Source organism: Bos indicus x Bos taurus, chromosome 26 (genome assembly GCF_003369695.1).
Source record: "Bos indicus x Bos taurus breed Angus x Brahman F1 hybrid chromosome 26, Bos_hybrid_MaternalHap_v2.0, whole genome shotgun sequence".
Classification (NCBI taxonomy): Eukaryota; Metazoa; Chordata; class Mammalia; order Artiodactyla; family Bovidae; genus Bos; species Bos indicus x Bos taurus.
In genome coordinates, this window is record NC_040101.1 from 9,878,807 (window position 1) to 9,896,521 (window position 17,715).

Below are 17,715 nucleotides of genomic sequence, written 5' to 3' on the forward strand. Positions count from 1 at the left end.
GGAATATACGTATACTTATAGCTGATTCACGGCGTCGTAGAGCAGACAGCAACACAACACTGTAAAGCAATCATCCTCCAATTAAAACGTATATTAAAAAAGCATGCATTAAAAAAATAAATTTAAAAATAAAAAAATATAACATATTCTCCCTTTAAAAAAAATAATAAAATTTCTGGAGAAAAAAAAAAAAGGCATGGCCTGATCCCTTAACATTAGGCTGCAGGCGATGACCACAAATTCTTGCAACTGGGCAGTAAGCTGAAACCCACGTGCGAGTCCTCTGTCACTGCTCTTCAGATGGTCACTGTGGGTTTGAGGCATCATGTGCGGGGCCCTGGACACAGCAGGAGAAAGGGACCCTAGGATATCAGGCTGCTCAGCAACCACACAACTGCCCCAGACCTGACTCCTCCTTTTCCTGCTGCAACAAGCCAGGTCTCTGCCTTCATCGGCTAGGACTCCTGCAGGAACCATATACTAGGAGTAATGCCCTTTCCTGCCCAGAGGAGCCTCCTTCTAGGACTTCTTCCGGCCCCAAAGCTTGCCATTTGTATGATCCCTGTTCCTAAGTTACCCAGATACAGCCTTCATTCTTTATATAGGGTCACCCTCTTGCCAAAAGGCCAACAACTTTCGGGGCCACAAGCAGCGTCTGTTACACATACAAATGCAATCCGTCCTTGAGTCCTGCAGCCCTTGGACAGCCATGCGGATGAGACTCCGAGGATCTGCCCATCCTGGTTCTTGGTGAATTCAGGGTCACAGCACCGCAGAGCCAGGGACTGCTCAGACCTACCCCCAGGAGGACACCACACTGCCAGAAGCGTGTGGAAGGAAAACAAGTTGGAGTCTGACACCCCAGCCCCTGGAGTTTCCCTCATTTCTAACTTTTTCTGACTAATGAGGAGAAGGAAACCCCACTGCAATCCCTGGGAGCCTGGCTTTGCTGACCCTCAGTCTAAAGGGAAACACGAGCGAAGCTGCTCCAAGGAGCGACCGGAAATCACCCCCGTCATATTTCACAATGCTTTTCATCCCCTCGGTGTGAGTTTGTTTTTTTTTTTTTCATTCTGAGAGATTTCATTTTGTGTGAGCCACAGTTTAAGACCACGCTGCCAAAAAGACGGGGGCTGTGTCACTTGCAGCTGAAATATATGGGCAGCAAAAAGAGCCAATTGGATATACAGCTGCTGTGTTCTCTTCCTATATATCAACAGTTTCCAATGCACTAAGGGATTATCAAGCATCTCACGAACAAGAAACCCAGAGGGACCTAATTGGGTTCAGGCAAATGGATCACCCTAGGCTAATCAACTATAGGAAAGAGCATCTATTTTCCATGGGCCAAGGTCCCTAGATAATAGACTTCTTACAAAAGTGGAACAAGTTCCTACAGTGGAGGAAAATACTCCTCATACTCCAAGACCCTATGGAATCTTTTAACACGCCCTTCTGGAATATGGAAGGAGGGAGCGGGTGCTGTCTCTCCAAACTACACTCAGGAGATTCACGTGACAGTATTTTCTAAATCAGAACCAGGACACATGGTCTGAGAACAGGCTGTAACTGCCTGGGAGTCAACTGCTAGCCATCTCTGAGAAAGCAGGCAAGGGTACCACGCAGTTCCAAACACTTCATACTCAGTAAGAACTACTTAAAACATGATTCTGCCACAAACTTCTGGACAAGAATAACCTGTATTCATAGTGACCAAACTTTAAGCAATTCATTCTGTGTTTAAGCCACTAACCAAGAATATCAAGAAATAAACCTAAGAGGGAAAAATTCCTAACTACATAATGTATTCTAAAAATCTCATTTCACAGAAATTCAACACAGGTTTATGAGTTGGCCAGAAGAACAAGGACATCAACAATTAGACTTTACATTCTTGTCTCGACTCTGGGTCCAAGTGTTCCTGGTATGGACATCCATGGGGAGACATCTCAAGAGATGTATCTGAAAGAGGGGGGTCCCTGTTTGGCTCCAGGGGGACCACATGCAGGGGGCCCTCAAGGCAGGAGCAGCGTGAATTCCTGATCCTGTATCCAGGATGAGAGATGGTCCTGCTGCTAGGCGAGCTGTCGCTTGAGATGGATGGGCAACAGGCTCCCATCGGGAGATGTAAGCACTAGCTCTCAGAAAGCCAGTGAATCACCATCAGGCTTTGGGCTGGCTCCCAGGCTCCGTTTTCCCCCTGTGTAAAACGGGACCTGGGCCTGCCGTATGAGGAGAGATGCTGGGAGCGTCTCATTGGGAAACAGAGGGCCCAGTGAAGGTTAGCGCCCATTCACTGATCACAGGCCTACTGTGCACCACGCACGGTGCCACTCTCTGCACATCACCCACTGTCCTCACAGCAAGCTTGCTATGAGCCTCTTGACACAGATGGAAAACCTGAGGCTCACCCACTGGTTCAAGGCCACAGAATGCCCTGGGGCCCAGTTCTTGTCTAACTGGGCTGCCACCTGGGGGTTGGGTATGGGGGAGGGAATTAGGAGGCTTCTCAAACTCCAAGGGCATCCGTCAGCCCTGGGGATGGGCTAAACCTCCGTGGACCACGTGCTGTATTGCACGGCAGCAGTAACTCATCCCAACTGTTGAGTAAAATGACTCCAAGCTTGGAAGCCAGCAAAACAATCTCTGCAGGGACTGTCGACATCATATTCTCCTCTAGAGAAAGGCTGGCAAACTATAATGAGAAAGCAAAAGTGTGAGTCGCTCAGTCGTGTAGGACTGTTTGTGACCCCGTGGACTGTAGCCCACCAGGCTTCTTTGTCCATGGGGATTCTCCAGGCAAGAAGAGTGGAGTAGGTTGCCATTCCCTTCTCCAGGGGATCTTCCCAATCCAGACATCAAACCTGGGTCTCCTGCACTCCAGGCAGATTCTTTACCATCTGAGCCAAACTATAGCGTGTGGGCCTAATGGCCTAATGCCATTTCCTGTAAAAGGTTTTTACCGGGCCCCGCCAGAGCCATTCATCCAGTGCTGTCCACTGCTGCTTTGGCAGAGCTGCAGAGTTGAGTAGCTGTCAGAGATCAGATAGATAACCGCAAAGCCTCAAACGTTACACTCTTTACTTGCAGAAAAGGATAGCTTTTTTGTAATCCTCTTGACCCTGACCTAAGGGTCATCTGACATGTCAGGAAGGTCTTGTTTTCACCTATTTACTATTTCACCTATTTATTAGGGTCTGGTCTCAGTATAATCATTACTATTATTCTATAATAACTATAGAAAACAGAAAAGCTACAAATTACTTTTCATCAACAGAGAAGCAAATGATTTCTGTAGGAAGAAAAAAGAACTTCAAAGGTTAGGATTTATCTGTCCTGTTTAACTATGAATAGAACTAACCAGTTTTATATCTAACTTTGCGATCTGATTCCAGTTTCCTCCCTCCTCTGACTGTACATGAGTTTCTCGTACTTTCCTCCATTCAACCAGCTTTACCACCCACCCTGCTTGGTTCCTCCCTAACTGAGTGGACCAGATCTTAAGACATGCACTCAGCGTGTACTTATGCATGAGCTATGCCTTTAGCTTTTTGGAGATATTCTTTGTTGAACACCGGCCTGGCTGCGGTTAGCAAAGAAGCTTCTGGACCACACAACATTCTCAAGAGGCAGCACACAGCAGCAGCAAACCGGTACCTTGGTGTCCTGGCGGCTACGGGCAGCCAGGGCGATCTGCCTGGCCAGCTTCAGGGCTTCTATCCGCATGATGGCAAACTCTAGCTCCTCCTGCCGGAGGGGCGGGGAATGAGCAGACCGCAGGGAAAATGCAGCGAGACAGGACGGAAATGTTTGTCCACATCCAAGAAACAAATGGGCCACGTGAATGTGTCGTAACAGGTACTCGGGAAAACACACGCACTGGCTTTCTTTCACAATTAACACCTCAGCAGATCATGAAATAGGTGCTTAATTTCCTTTTTTTTTGTTTTGTTAAATCACCCTTTGGAATGTCTGTCAGAAGTATTATGCCATCAAATATGAAGTGATTTTTAAAACGGGATCCGAATTTTTAGTGCACTGTTTCCTTCGATTTCTCTCCTTTTGTTCATTTCATGTAAGGTTGGCCAACAATTTCCATGAGTGGATCTGCATCTCTCAAAGGACTATAAGCCATCTCTCTAGGTTTGCTCTGCACGTCCCAGTCTAGGGGAGTATCAAATTAAGTGGTCAAATTTAAAGCGCAGCATAGAGAGAATGGTTTTGGTTCCAGATGCGAGACCTGAGTCCAGATGTTATCTCAATGGGGGTCTGAGATAATCTCATATATATAAACAGCCTGGCTCACTGGTGAGCTAATACCCTTGATTCCATCAATAAATCACAAAAAGCTGCTTTTGGGGCTATCAAGACATCTGAAAAATGACTGTTTGGATCCAATTTCCAAATTGAAATACAAATGGTTTGTTCCATATGGAACGACACGATTTATATCACTCTGGCGTCCCGGGTAGAGAACGCCACATACATCAGTCTTGGAGGGGAAGCGATTCCATCTGGAACATTCACAGCAATGCTCCATGAACTCCTGCCTCGCGGCTTTTGGAGTTCAGAGATTCATTCTCTACTGAGGTTTTTGACAAACTCCCCCAAAGTCACACATGGGCTACAAACCTGAAGTTTCTGAGCAAAGACTGGGGGGTTCTTTTCTGCTAAGTCGGGCTCCAGATAGTCAAGCGCACCACAGAGAGAGGCTGGATGAGCTAGCCTGCTGAGGAGGGCGTCAGCAGAGGCAAAGGAGCCCTCGGGAGCTGTCTGAAGGCCGGCAGAGGAGGACACAGAGGAAAAACAGAGGAGACAGAGTGATAGCTTCTGAGCAAGGACCACCCATCTATCGGCTGAACATTTCTGCCGAAAGGCCAAAGAGAGTATCAGGTGCCAATACCTCCCTCTTCATCTGGATGGATGTCCACATGCTGACGACGGGCATCTCGAGACTGACAGGCCCAACCCCCTCCCCCAAAGCACCATCTTAGCGTCCTTCCCCACCCCCACACCACCCCCACTCCATAACCAGTTGCTGGGAGGACAGCTGTCCTTAGGTACTTGAAAACCTCAGCAGGTGGGAGACAAGCTAGCTGATGGGGATTCCAAATGTAACATAACTCATCAGGAAAATACCTTCCAGGGTAAATATTAAAAGTAAGGTTTTGGTAAAAGGTTATTTTCTAAATAATGGAAAGATGCTTTCAAAAGAAAAAGATCAGAAAGACTTCAAAATCAGAAGCCAACTTGGCAGAAAGTTGAATTAAGCATGAGTCCCTCATGATGTCTATTTGAAAGATGCTCTGAGTCCTGTCTGGACCATGTTTTTGCTCATAATTATCTTTCCAGTGTCCAACAGCCAGACACACAGTAGGTGCTAAATTAAGTACTTGATGCATGAGATAAATGAACGTCTACTCATCCGGAACAACAAGGTAACATGCTAAGTCAATGGCCTCAAACCCTCATAGGGATTGCGAGGGGGGAGGTAAAAAAAGCAAAAGAAAATTCATCTAGAAGGATGATCCACTTTAGATGTGTGGAGGAGGTTGGGGGTGGGGCCTTGACCTCAGGTCTATTCGCTCTGAGAAAGCCCCACAGGGCTGGGGAAGGAAGAGGTATTAAGTCCTGGTCTATACACAGAAGGCACTTCCCATCACCAAGGCCCAGGAGAAACAACTGTCTCTCAAAAGGAGAGCATTCACCTGCTCCACCATTCTCTGCCCTCTGCCGGAGAAGACTGAGAGGCAGGATATAGACGGATGACAGCTCCAAAGCCACAGTCCAGCTGGAAGGGGCTGGAAGTGGAAAGTTAATAACCCTGACAGCAAATAACGCACTTAGGTGAGAACTGCAAAACCACCTTGGTGAGGACGGAGAGCCTTCCTCTGATCATTACAGGGTGGGATGACCTAGGCTAGCTTCCGGCCCCATGCCCGGTACCAGGCAAGTGGTGCTTTAAAGACCTGGCCCGAGCAGCGATGGCAGCCCAGTGGTCCTGGGTTCATCCACAGTGATCTCGGGTCCCTCCGACCCCACTTACAATTTCCATCACTTCCGACGCAGTGCCCAAGGCCATGGACTCCAGCTCTTTCTGGGAGGACTTCTCTGGCACCTGCAAGTGTGGCTCCTGGTTGGGGGCCAGCCCTCGTGCGACGGGATGTTGGATCTTTGCCCCAGTATTCACAAGGGCTTCAGTCTCTTCGAAACTTGAGCTGAGGAAGAAAGGGCATCTTTAGAGTCTGTACCGGAAACCCCACCAAAATCAGCCAGGATGCCTCGACTAATATGCCAAGGGATGCTGGACTTTCAGGGTTATATTCCCCAGGAAAATGGACAGGTCTTAGACAGTCAAGGGGCCTGCTGGCTGAGCGGAGGGTGGTCCAGTTCCACCCTAAGGCCTGCTGACACGGTAGAACCAGAAGTACAGATGCCATCTAGCTAAGGACACAAAGTGTGAAAGTATTAATTGCTCAGTCGTGTCTGACTCTTTACAACCCCATAGACTGTAGCCCACCAGGTTCCTCTGTCCGTGAGTTTCTCCAGGCAGGACTACTGGAGTGGGTTGCCATGCCCTCCTCCAGGGGATCTTCCCAACCCAGGGACTGAACCCAGGTCTCCTGCATTACAGGCGGATTCTTTAGTGTCTGAGCCACCAGGGAAGCCCAAGGACACAAGCAGACCACTAGGCCCCTGGCTGTGCACCTCAGGAGGAGAGGTTAGGGGCTGTGACTCAGTGAAGACCAAGGGAGACGCTGCCTGCATGGAACGCACGTTGACGCCGTGCCGGTCACAAGGCACCATGACTGCTGCTGTGATCAGGTCATCATTTCATTCTCCCCGCCCCGGGCAGATTTTGGAGTAAGTGTGGGAAGTCAAAGCAAGTGCTTTCGCTCCTGCTTAGTGACGGGGCCAGCAGGGGAGGGCAGGAAGCTCCCAGTCTCAGCATGAAACCCCACCCACACCCGACCCAGCACCACACAGCTCAGAACCGGACCCTGACAAAGGCTTGCATTCACATCTTATTAACAATCAACATTTATCAGGCACTTTATTTGTGCCAGGCTTCATGACCAGCGCTCTCCTTACAGCATCTCCGTTCACTTCCCCTGATGACTTTTTGGACAGGGACCCCTAGCCCCGTCCCCAATGGGGGATGCCTGTAAGACTGAGCGCCTCAATTCATCTTCATAAAATCCCTACAAGGTCAACTGCATTCCTCACTCTCACTTTACACATGAGGGAAGTGCAGCCCAGGAGGGCTCAAGTGACCAGTGAGGACCAGGAGTGGGACTGCAGCTCGGAATGCTCCAGCATGCCGCCTCCCCACGGCACAAATCACAGAATCAAGCGGGGTGTGTGCTGGGAGGTGATGCCAGGGCTGCACACGTTCAGTTGGTTAAAGGACCCCAGCCCAGTCCAAAGGGCAGCCAGGGACAAACCGCTGCATCTGCATCAGAGTGGATGCCGAGATGGAGACGGGGCTGTGTGTGTGCAAGTGAATCGAGGTCGGGAGAGAAGTGTAAGGCTCGGAGGCCGGGGACCTCCCTCCCAGGGCATCGCGGCAGCCATACCCTGAACACGGCGTTGGAGACTCGGACATCCGGACGGGGGGAGACTTGACCGGGCTCTCCTGAGACGTGTCGAACATAAGGTACAAGGCCTGCTTCTTCGGGGCGTCATTGTCCTGCTGCGGGGATCAAAGTCACATGTCAGCTCAGCCACTGTGGCCTAAATGCGCTACCGAGTCGAAAACCAGAGAGCACTTCGATGGGGACAGCTAACTGGTCAGGAAGGAGCCTTCCTTTCTCTCCAGCCACCCATAAGAGAGGAGAAAGTGGTACCGGCTAGGAGAGAGGAGGCACGGATGGCAGGAAGGGGAAGGCGGAAAGAGAAAATGCGACTCCACCTGGGGGGCACGTTTCCGGGAAGGATTGACTGCGATGGGGTGGGTGTGAGACACGCTCACTGCTGCTCGGCCACTGCCTTTAGTGGCCATCCTCTCTGGGTGCACAAGCACGCTGGCCACCCGGGATAAACAGAGGGGTCGGAGACAGCCCGCCCAGGTGTTGCCCACAGTTGAATGGGGGGGACACGGGCGTGATGGACTAGTGTGATCAGCATCACCATCGAGGTTCACTGACTTACAGCAACTGTGGTTTAGAAGCAGCGACCCCACATCTACGAACAACTCAGAGAAAGAAATAGAAGAGCAACAACTCTGGGATCCTGAGTGTCGCACAAGCGCCACCCCCACCCTGGGCATCGCCATGCCCCTGTGAGCGTTGCCTGAAAACAGCACAGCGCAAGAGGTCGTGCTCAGGACCAAACGCCCGGGGGCCACACATACGAAGCCAGGGAAGGCAGCCGCCCATCATAGTGACTCAAAACGAAAAAGGAATGAGGGAGAAACTTACTGCTCAAAGGGATCATCTTCAATTACAGAAAGCAGTTAGTCGGAAGAAACCAGATCATGGTACACCTTAAAAACAACCACTCCTGCCTTTTCAAAAGAAATCTCAGACTAGCTCTTTCTCAGCCAGAGGACATAATTCTGCAGGAAGTCTAACAGCATCCTATCATTTCCTCCCTGAAAATGGCATCTGAAGTGGACTGAGACAAACCTCAACCCCGTCCCCCACTCCAGCCCCGGGTCACTAAACTGAGCCCAAAACAGGGTAGAGAGCAAGTCCCCTGCTGGCTGGAGGCAGAAGAACTTACAGGTAAGGAGGAACCGATTTTCTCCATGTATTCGATTTCATAGGAGTTTCTGTAATCCAACTCTGCAAAAGAAACAAAAGGACAAGTGAGCATCAGAGAGGGAAAAACGAAAACAAAAGATTATTTGGCTGGGCAAGGTGGGGCCTGGAACAAGGCCTTAAGCTTTCTGAGAATGTCCACTGACTGAGATTTCCAATACAGTCAAAAGGGGAGACTTGCCTTAGCTATTTTCAGACAACTGGTAAACCTCTTACCATAAAGGGGCTTCGGCCACTTGGGAGTCTGAGAGAGTCCTACGGGAATTAAATGTCAAGACCAATCACGGATTTGACTGGGAAAAGATCCGAGCATCCTGCACTGAGTTTTCAGATCAGAGCACGCGTGCCCTCTGGGTGTTGCTTTCTCTGAAAGTCTCAAGTGCGGTTCAGGGAATCTCCCCAAGACTTGGGGAAATTTTGGAACTGGACCCAAGCTGCCCGTCTGGTTGATGGAAGCAAGGGGGAAGAAGGGGGCTGCTAGAAGAGAAGCTCTGCAAGTCGCTTAGAACATCCCCCCAATTCTGCCAGTACCGAGGGGCTGGTCTGAATCAAATGTTCAGACACAAAGACTATTAAAGTCCAATCTGGTGGAGTAATGGCCTATTTCAAGTTGACAGGAGACTTTAGGCTACAAGGAAAACTCCAGATACTCTCACTGGAGACTAGAAATCCCACTGCCTGCCTCGGATCCCAGGCAGTTACAGATGGAGACCCAGCTCTGCCACTCCATCCAAGTCCCTGTCTGGTGAATGGACTAAGTGCCTGACTGTGCAGGGCACGGTGGATATGGTAGTGAACAAGAGAGAAGAGGATCCTATCGTCGCAAGAACCCCAATCCACAGCTACCCGATGGCTCTTTTACACTTAAGAAGAAAAGCAAGACATGACATGACCCACTCAGAAAGCAAGAGTGTCAATGGCAATCCCTAAAGCCCAATGCCTTAATTTTTTTAAATAAAAAATAAACAGAAATAGCAGCAGTTCTTCTGGTTTAAAGTCCCTCATTCCTACATATTCATAAGCATATTCAACAGAAGGGATCGTTTTTAAATGATCCTTTAAATATGAGCTTTAAAATGAGATATATCCAGGACTTCCTGGTGGTCCGGCGGTTAAGACTGCAGGAGGTATGGGTTCGATCCCTGGTCAGGGAACGAAGACCCTGCATGCCGTGAGGCAAGGCCAAAAAAATAATAAATGAGGGATTTCCTCAAAGACTTTCTCAAAACCTGCAAGTGTGTGTGGTTTTGGCTGAATCAACTGCAGTACTTAACCCCGTGGATGACTTTTCAGGAATCTCTGGGATGAAGCAAATGCATCTTTCTGGCAGGCGTGACCTGCTCACGGGAATGGAGATGGTTTTGTGGATTAATGGTCAGAAAGACCTCACACATCCTGAAGGCGCTGACTTGTTCATCACTGGGGAAGAACATGAAATAAGCCGAACCGCATGCTGGGCAGGAGCTCAGTGTCTGTAACCGTGCTGTGAACCTGTCCCCAGGGTCTGCCTCAACTGAAGACACAGAAGCGTTCATTTATTAAGACTTACTATCTTCTAAAGGCAGGGGACAGTGAAGGACAGAGTGATTTCTAGGGCCTCTTCTGGAGGATGCCAGCGCTCATTTTTATTGTTCTTCTAAAGACTAACTGGAGAAGATTCTATGAATCAGCTCTTTGCTCCTCCAAGGTATCACTGCTATTGCCAAGGCATGATTTTATCCTAATTGATTTAACAGAAAGCCTCCCACCACCCGCCCACCCACCACACACACAAACATACCCTACAATGGCACAGAGTACCCGGGATGCACCGAACAACCTGGGGGCCACCGTGGAGATTTTCCGGGCCCTGGGACCCCGGGTCAGCTAGCTCTGGTTACCAGCTCGCCTCAGGGTCCCACCTGGAATCTGTGCTTGTTTTCCTGGCAGCGGATCCGGGTGAGTTTTAGGTCACTGAGCTCATTTATCTGCCTTCTTTCCTACCTGCCAAGAGCATCTCAGATACATTCTTTTCTTGCTTTTTGGCCGCACCACGTGGCAGGTGGGGATCTAACTTTTCCGACCAGGGATCAAACTCACAACCCCCCTGCAGTGGAAGTGTGGCGTTTTAACCACTGGACCACCAAGAAGTCCCAGGTTCAGATATTTTGAGAAAACATCTTACTGAACTTGCTTTTCAAAACCTCACTCACCTGCCTTAAATTCTAAGCCCCAGAGGGTAGGCTCGGAGAGGGGAGCCACATGCAATTTTAGCCCCATTTTTACCTCATGCCACACACATGCTGGCAGACCAGCAAAGGTAACAGCAATTATACCAAGCGGCTCCATGTCTTTACATCTAAGAGGCAGCTCGCTAAAGCACATGCTGCTTTGAGCTGAAGAGGCCTGACGTTATTGTCAAGGGGTCCTGTCGTTCTGAAGGCAATGCACCCTGAGAGGGCTGGACTGCTGTTTCCATTGGACTCTCCTTGTTGGAGCTTTGCTAGGGGACCGGAAGGAGCCTGAGCAGAAGCCAGAAGGGTGCAATTGAGTCCAGATTGTCATTCCCAGGATCAAGGAAGCCACCTCACCGACTTCTCCAGGCCTACTAACTCATTCATAAAATGGAGTTCAAAGTACACACCTCTTACAGGATAAAATGAATTGATGTAAAGCCCCACAGCTGGTCATGCAAAAGGTAATGGACTGCAACCAGGTCTATTATTGCTCACTGCTAATATTTCTGAAACTTTTAACATATGTGATGAGAGGAGAAGATGCTTTCAGAAAGGGATAAGGACACTGCTCCGATTTCCCTGGGTGGCCCTTCTATATGTCTGTATCTCAATGGCAATGGTGCCCACCACTGAAGCTGAAGCTCCAACATTTTGACCACCTGATATAAAGAACTGACTCATTGGAAAAGACCCTGATGCTGGGAAAGATTGAAGGCAGGAGGAGAAGGTGACGACAGAGGATGAGATGGCTGGATGGCATCATGGACTCAATGGACATGAGTTTGAGCAAGCTCCAGGAGTTGGGGATAGATTGGAAAGCCTGAAGTGCTACAGCCAGTGGGGTCAAAAAGAGTTGGACACGACTGAGCAACTGAACTGAAGTGAACTGAAGAATAGGTTAGGCTTCCTCCTGAGGACACCTTCCTCTCTACTGGATTGTAAGAGGGAGAGGCTGATGCCCTAGCAATGGGCCATCCAGATCTGTGAATCTAAAGCCACTCCTTCAGGGTCTCGGACCAGAGACAGGGGAGATCTCAGAGGCTCTGTCGCCCAGTGGATTCTAAACTTTTCATCCCTGGGAACCACATGGACTAAGTTTCCTCTCAAGGCATCACATTTCAAAAGATTGCCCTAGAAAATGGTATTTGCTAAGCAAGGGTTCAAAGAAAACTGTTTGATCATCAAGCTCCGGTTTTAAGCAACTGGAGACTATCGATGTCACCACAGAGAGTTGATGAGCTTATAGACCCCAAACATGCAATTTTAACTAGCTGGGCATCCATCTAAACTAGGCCTATTCAGGTTTTTTTTTTTGGAATATTAAGACGATTTGAATCTCCTGCGGACCCAGGTTAGGAAGTTCAACATCCTCCTTCTACATTTAACGAAAGGAAGCCTGAAAGACGGTTGTTGGGAAGCCCAATACAAAATAGCCGGTTGGAGGAAGTCCTTGGGAAAATGGCGAAGGGCCAGAAGTACCCTGGCTTGGTGCTGCGGGCAGAAAAACATCTCCTGCCTTTGGTTATGCCCGGCGCCAAGATTTAATAATAAATATTAAAGATGTTGCTTGAGAAAACAGGTTATGGGTGAGCACATGGGTCACTTAGAGCACGCTGTCCTTGAAATATTTTTACTGATTAGGTGTTAACCCCGTACGCGCTCTGCTGGCTGTATACTCTAAGCTCTTTGTTCCTGCTTCTATAAAAAGTCTTGACTGCAGAAATAAACTTCTCAGTCCTTGCAAGAGACTGTCCGAGCGTCATTCTTTCAGGTTCATCGCTTCCAAGTCCCGGGGAGAAAGTCCCCAACAACGGTCACATAAAGACTGCGGTGGGGAAGAAGAGGCCCTTCAAGTCGGGCAAATCTGGTCCTACATGGATTAGCCCCTCAACACTGAGCAAATCTCTAACAGCTCAGATCCTCCGCTCTCAGGTTCTTTCTGGGGGACATATCTGTTCCCCGCCTCCACCTGTGTGGCCAGACATGACCTCATGAACAGGAAGGACAATTCAAGAACAGGGCTCCATCCATTTCTACGTCCGGTTGCTGGAGGGAACAGGTACACCCGAGAGATGGACACAGACCACACCTCCTGAAACTGAAACTTCTGGATTCACACATCCAGTGGATTTCCCATTACCCACCAGCGACAAATACGGGCAGGGCTTCCCAAATCTTCAGTCATTTTCTAAGAAGGCAGGTTTACTAGAGTTTTGTTCCAAACTGATGGATTTCCCTATTTTAAAAATTTTTTAGCAGAAAACAATTCTTGAATATGTCAATGAGCTAGTGAGTGGTCTTCATTCCAAGTTGAAGATGAAGAAATGGATGTCACCACTGAATGAGGCACCTATTAGCTTAAAAGGTATTATTAGGATCTTTCTATTTTCTTGCGTGCTTAGTCACTCAGTCATGTCTGAGTCTTTGCAACCCTCTGGACTGTAGCCTGCCAGGCTCCTCTGTCCATAGGTTGCCATTTCCTTCTCCAATGGATCTTCCTGACCCAGGGATTTTCTGTTTTCTATGAAAATAATGCATGCATTTATCTGATTCCTGGTAATACAACCACATACATATACCACAAAACACATATACTTTTTGATTCCTGCCTTCAACGGCAAGTTCAGGTTGGCTTCTGTACGTTTCTATGACATTTAACAGATCCTTTCCAAACCTCAAGGGATGTGAACCAGCAGGAGCTATCAGAATGGCCAGGTCCCTCCTGGTCCTCACCTACCCCTGCTGCTTCTGGGATGTCCACACACCTCCACACATCTCCCTCACACAGGAGGTGAGTGATGCAAAACTCAGACTATGTGGACACTACCCTGTATACCTGCCTAGCCTTCTGTTTTCTTTCCCCACAAAGCTGTCTTTAGCTCCCACTGTGTTCATGGCGCTCTGAGAAAAGCTGCCTCAGATAGGGTTCTTGTTGTCAAGAAACACACAATCTAGTGGAGAGGCAAGAGATGCACTCAAATCATTGTTACTGCATCAAGCAACCTCGAAGTAGGTTCAGACCAGGCACTGAGGACAGGCAGCGAGGGGCCATGACCAGGGAAAGGCTGGGAGTGGGCAGGACAAGCCCGAGAGACAGCGAAGTGCGGGGCATCCTGCAGCAGCCACTGCAGAGGGGCTGGAGGGGGGGTCCCATCCGGTGGGGTTCCTGGCCCAGGGGTGTGTGCAGAGAGGAAGAGGAGGACTGAAGTAGAGCTGAGGCCAGACCCCAGGCCCCCAGGGTCACGGTGGAGTAAGATGGCCACTGTTAAGTCTCCCAAGCCCCCGGCCGCAGGGCTAACCCGACAGCCAACCCAAGCCTCCGTTATTCAGAAAATACAATGCCCTGAAGTCCAAGTCTTTCATCATCAAAATACAGAAAGGCGTGTCATAAGATAAGCATCCACAGTCTCCCCCAGACTTGAAATGGCTCTCACTGTACCACTACTCAGAAACCTCTGGGCACAAAGCATGCCACCCAGGCCCTGGATCAGGAAGAGCCTCCAGGGGAAGCTTTCCAAGTTACACGGGCAGCTGTGGAGACAAGAACACAGAGCACGGACTTGAGGACACAGCTGGGGAAGGAGAGGGCTGGATGAATTGAGAGAGCGGCATGGACATGTGTAAATTAGCACGGATAAAACAGCCAGTGGGGATCTGCTGTATGACGCAGGGAGCTCAAATCAGACGCTCTGTGACAACCTAGAGGGGTGGGAGTCCCCTGGTGGCTCAGACGGTAAAGAATCTGCCTGCAATGTGGGAGACCTAGGTTCGATCCCTGGGTCGGGAAAATCCCCTAGAGGAAGGCATGGGAACCCACTCCAGTATTCTTGCCTGGAGAATTCCATGGACAGAGAAGCCTGGCAGGTTACACTCCATGGGGTTGAAAAGAGTCGGACGTGACTGACTGACTACATTTTCACTTTTCACTTTCAGAGGGGAGGTGGGAGGGAGGTTCAAGAGGAAGGGGACATACGTACACCTATGGCAGATTTATGCTGATGTATGGCAGCTGCTGCTGCTGCTAAGTCGCTTCAGTCGTGTACTACTCTGTGCAGCCCCATAGATGGCAGCCACCAGGCTCCTCTGTCCCTGGGATTCTCAAGGCAAGAACACTGGAGTGGGTTGCCATTTCCTTCTCCAATATGTATGGCAGAGATCAACACAATATTGTAAAGCAATTTTCCTCCAATTAAAAATAAATAAATTTTAAAAATGTCCTTGGTTACACCCTTGCTCCACCCAGGTCGGAGGCAGGAGGTGGCCTCATAGAGTTCACGGTTCGTTATTAGCAGCAAAGAAGTGGATAAGGTTTCCCTGTATGATTATCCTCATACTGAATGCTACTCAGTTTTTAAGACTTGCTAGAAATTAAGATCTTAGAGAGGGAAACTTAGACCCATCAATGACAGCCCAGAGTACTGGAACGATGGCCCACGACTAGGCTCACAAGCCCCACATGAGGTGGGTGGAGGACAGGCCCTGTGAGGACTAGGAATGCAGGGTCCCATCATATCCCTCCCTGGAAGGTTCTAGTTGCCAACTTAAGATATACGGATTTTTCAAGCCAAAAAACCAGGCAGACAGCTGCAAGTCGATACATGTTAAGGGGGAAGAAGATAAGAATGACGTAAGTGACACACCTAGGGCCTGTGAGAGGGACTCAGGGTTCTCGCTGGCAAGTCGAGGGAAAGCCTCTGGTTTAGGGCTTGAGCATAAGGTGCTCGTTACATGGTGGAAGGTCCCGAGGGGCCGATGAACTGTAGGGACCCCGGGAGGCCCCCAGGCTAGTTTACCCAGCCGAGCATTCGACACAAAATCCTCAAGGAACACAAGCCATACAGCTGAGAAGGTACAAAGCTTGGGGGAGCTCAGGGCCAGGTGTTAGTGGGTGCTCTGCTAGCTCTCAGCAGGTGCCTGCGGGTCACGGCACAGCAGGGTTCAAGCCTCAGGCTGTGTTAACAGGCAGCCTAGCTCAGGGAGCCCGGGGAGGCGGCGATCCACAGCACAGTTACCTGGCTTAGCAGTTTCTTTCCTGGCCTTTTGCTCCCTAGGGGCAGTGGTCTCCAAGGCAGGGTGGGAGTCCAGCTGGCCACCAAGCTGCTTACCCTCCGTGGGTGAATTGAATTTGGTCTCGTTCACGAAGGTGGACAGGTCCGAGGGCTGGGGGTAGTCCTGTTTGTCAGCCTCCAGGTCCACCGTCATGCACGTCCACTTCTGATTGGTGACCGCCAGCTTCTCCTCGTCAGTTGCATGGACCACCGCCGAGATCACGGGCGGCGTTTCCGGCGTGGCCGCGGGCGTGGGGTCCTACCAGGAGAAGGGAAGCCATCTCTCGTCTCGTCCCGTATCTGCGCCCACCCACGGGGTCTGGGTACCTCCACCCAGGACGGGACCCTGTCACATTCCTCTGCTCAAAACAGTTCTAAGGTAACAAATTCTTTCCTCTATGAATTTCCTTTTCTGATGGCTTGTTTCAGGGGGTGATGACCATGGGTTTAAAAAGGAATTAGGATTTTGTGTTTTGATTATTTGAGACATTCCTGGTCATTCACTTTGAGAAAAATAAAGAAAATTTTTACATCTGGCACTTTTATTAGGACAACTATAGTGTTATGCCCACAAAGGGCTGGACATCAATACCACCGACACTGCCCAACAATCGTCACGCCTGATGCCAGAGGTAGAGAAAGTGAGTTTCAGCCCCGTCTCCACAGAGGTGTGCAGCTGAGCAGGGCAGGGTGGGAGCCCAAAATGTTACAACAGATGTGGTACTGGACCCAAGACCCCTCTGGTGGGGCTGGGCGCCTCTCTGCAGCCCCACCCTGGCCAGGGTTGGCCTGGCTGGGGTCTCACTGGCTTGGATGAGGGCGGCAGAGGAGATCTGCTTATGACCTTGAATGGCCTGACACACATTCCTGGTCTGTAAAGAAGGTGAGAGGAACTGGTAAGAGGGAGACAGAGAGCTGTATGAAGAAAGAGCCCAGCCCCCATTTCTTTAGGGGATGGAGTCCCTTTTCCGCCCCAGTCCTTACACAATCCAGGGCTCCTCGCGCACGTTCAGTTCTTTCTCACTGTATATGCGTTTATCTCCACAGACTTCCTCAACTTGATATTTAAGGATGTTCTCAGCAGATTAACTGGCCAGAACGGACCAGCACGATTCCCAGAGAACTAACATTTTTCCTGGGCGTCTGCCAATTCTGGGGACATTCTCTGACATTTCCCCAAGGGAAGTGATCAAAACCAAGTCTTGCAAACACTGAGGGACCCTCCATGCAGAAGACAAGGAAGAGGGTGTTGGAAACATAGCCATGATGGGCAACTGACTAGTAGGGGACAATCACCCATCAGTCTTGACTCCCCCCCCGCCCCCGCCCCACCGCCAGGCGAGCGATAAAATGATAAATATCAAGGGAACAGTATACCTGAGAAGGTGGATCAGAGAGAGGAGACCGTTTTGGCGACTTTTTCACCCTAAATGTGTCACTGGAAACAAAATGAGAAATGTAAACACAACAGACAGAGGCACAGAGCATTCCAGAGCCGACCGAGGCCCACAGCTGAGTGCCGAGTGTCTGGCCCAGACCACCCTCCCGTCCACACCACTCCCACCCCGACTGAAAGACGTCCACACCGACAATCCATTCTGATTTTTTAACAGACACTGTTGCCCTCGAGGGAAAGATTCATCAAGCCAGAAGTCTTTTGAAGAGATGCCATTGTGGAGAGCTGACCCA

The 17,715-nt window shown here is 49.7% G+C and overlaps 1 protein-coding gene across 25 annotated transcripts in view; it reads right to left on the reverse strand.

The window, feature by feature from the left end:
• TACC2 (transforming acidic coiled-coil containing protein 2) overlaps positions 1–17,715 on the reverse strand; it is a 234,787-nt gene that overhangs the window by 16,176 nt on the left and 200,896 nt on the right. For 7 of the 25 annotated variants that reach the window (XM_027529359.1, XM_027529358.1, XM_027529344.1 and 4 more), the window contains 7 exons: positions 17,404–17,464; positions 15,991–16,285; positions 8,725–8,786; positions 7,578–7,693; positions 6,047–6,218; positions 4,633–4,773; positions 3,658–3,747 (listed from right to left, as the gene is read on the reverse strand). In XM_027529359.1, the coding sequence (XP_027385160.1) occupies positions 3,658–3,747; positions 4,633–4,773; positions 6,047–6,218; positions 7,578–7,693; positions 8,725–8,786; positions 15,991–16,285; positions 17,404–17,464 (937 nt within the window). The remainder of the gene's footprint in view (positions 1–3,657; positions 3,748–4,632; positions 4,774–6,046; positions 6,219–7,577; positions 7,694–8,724; positions 8,787–15,990; positions 16,286–17,403; positions 17,465–17,715) is intronic. The other 18 variants (XM_027529347.1, XM_027529350.1, XM_027529349.1 and 15 more) reach the window with 10 other exon arrangements.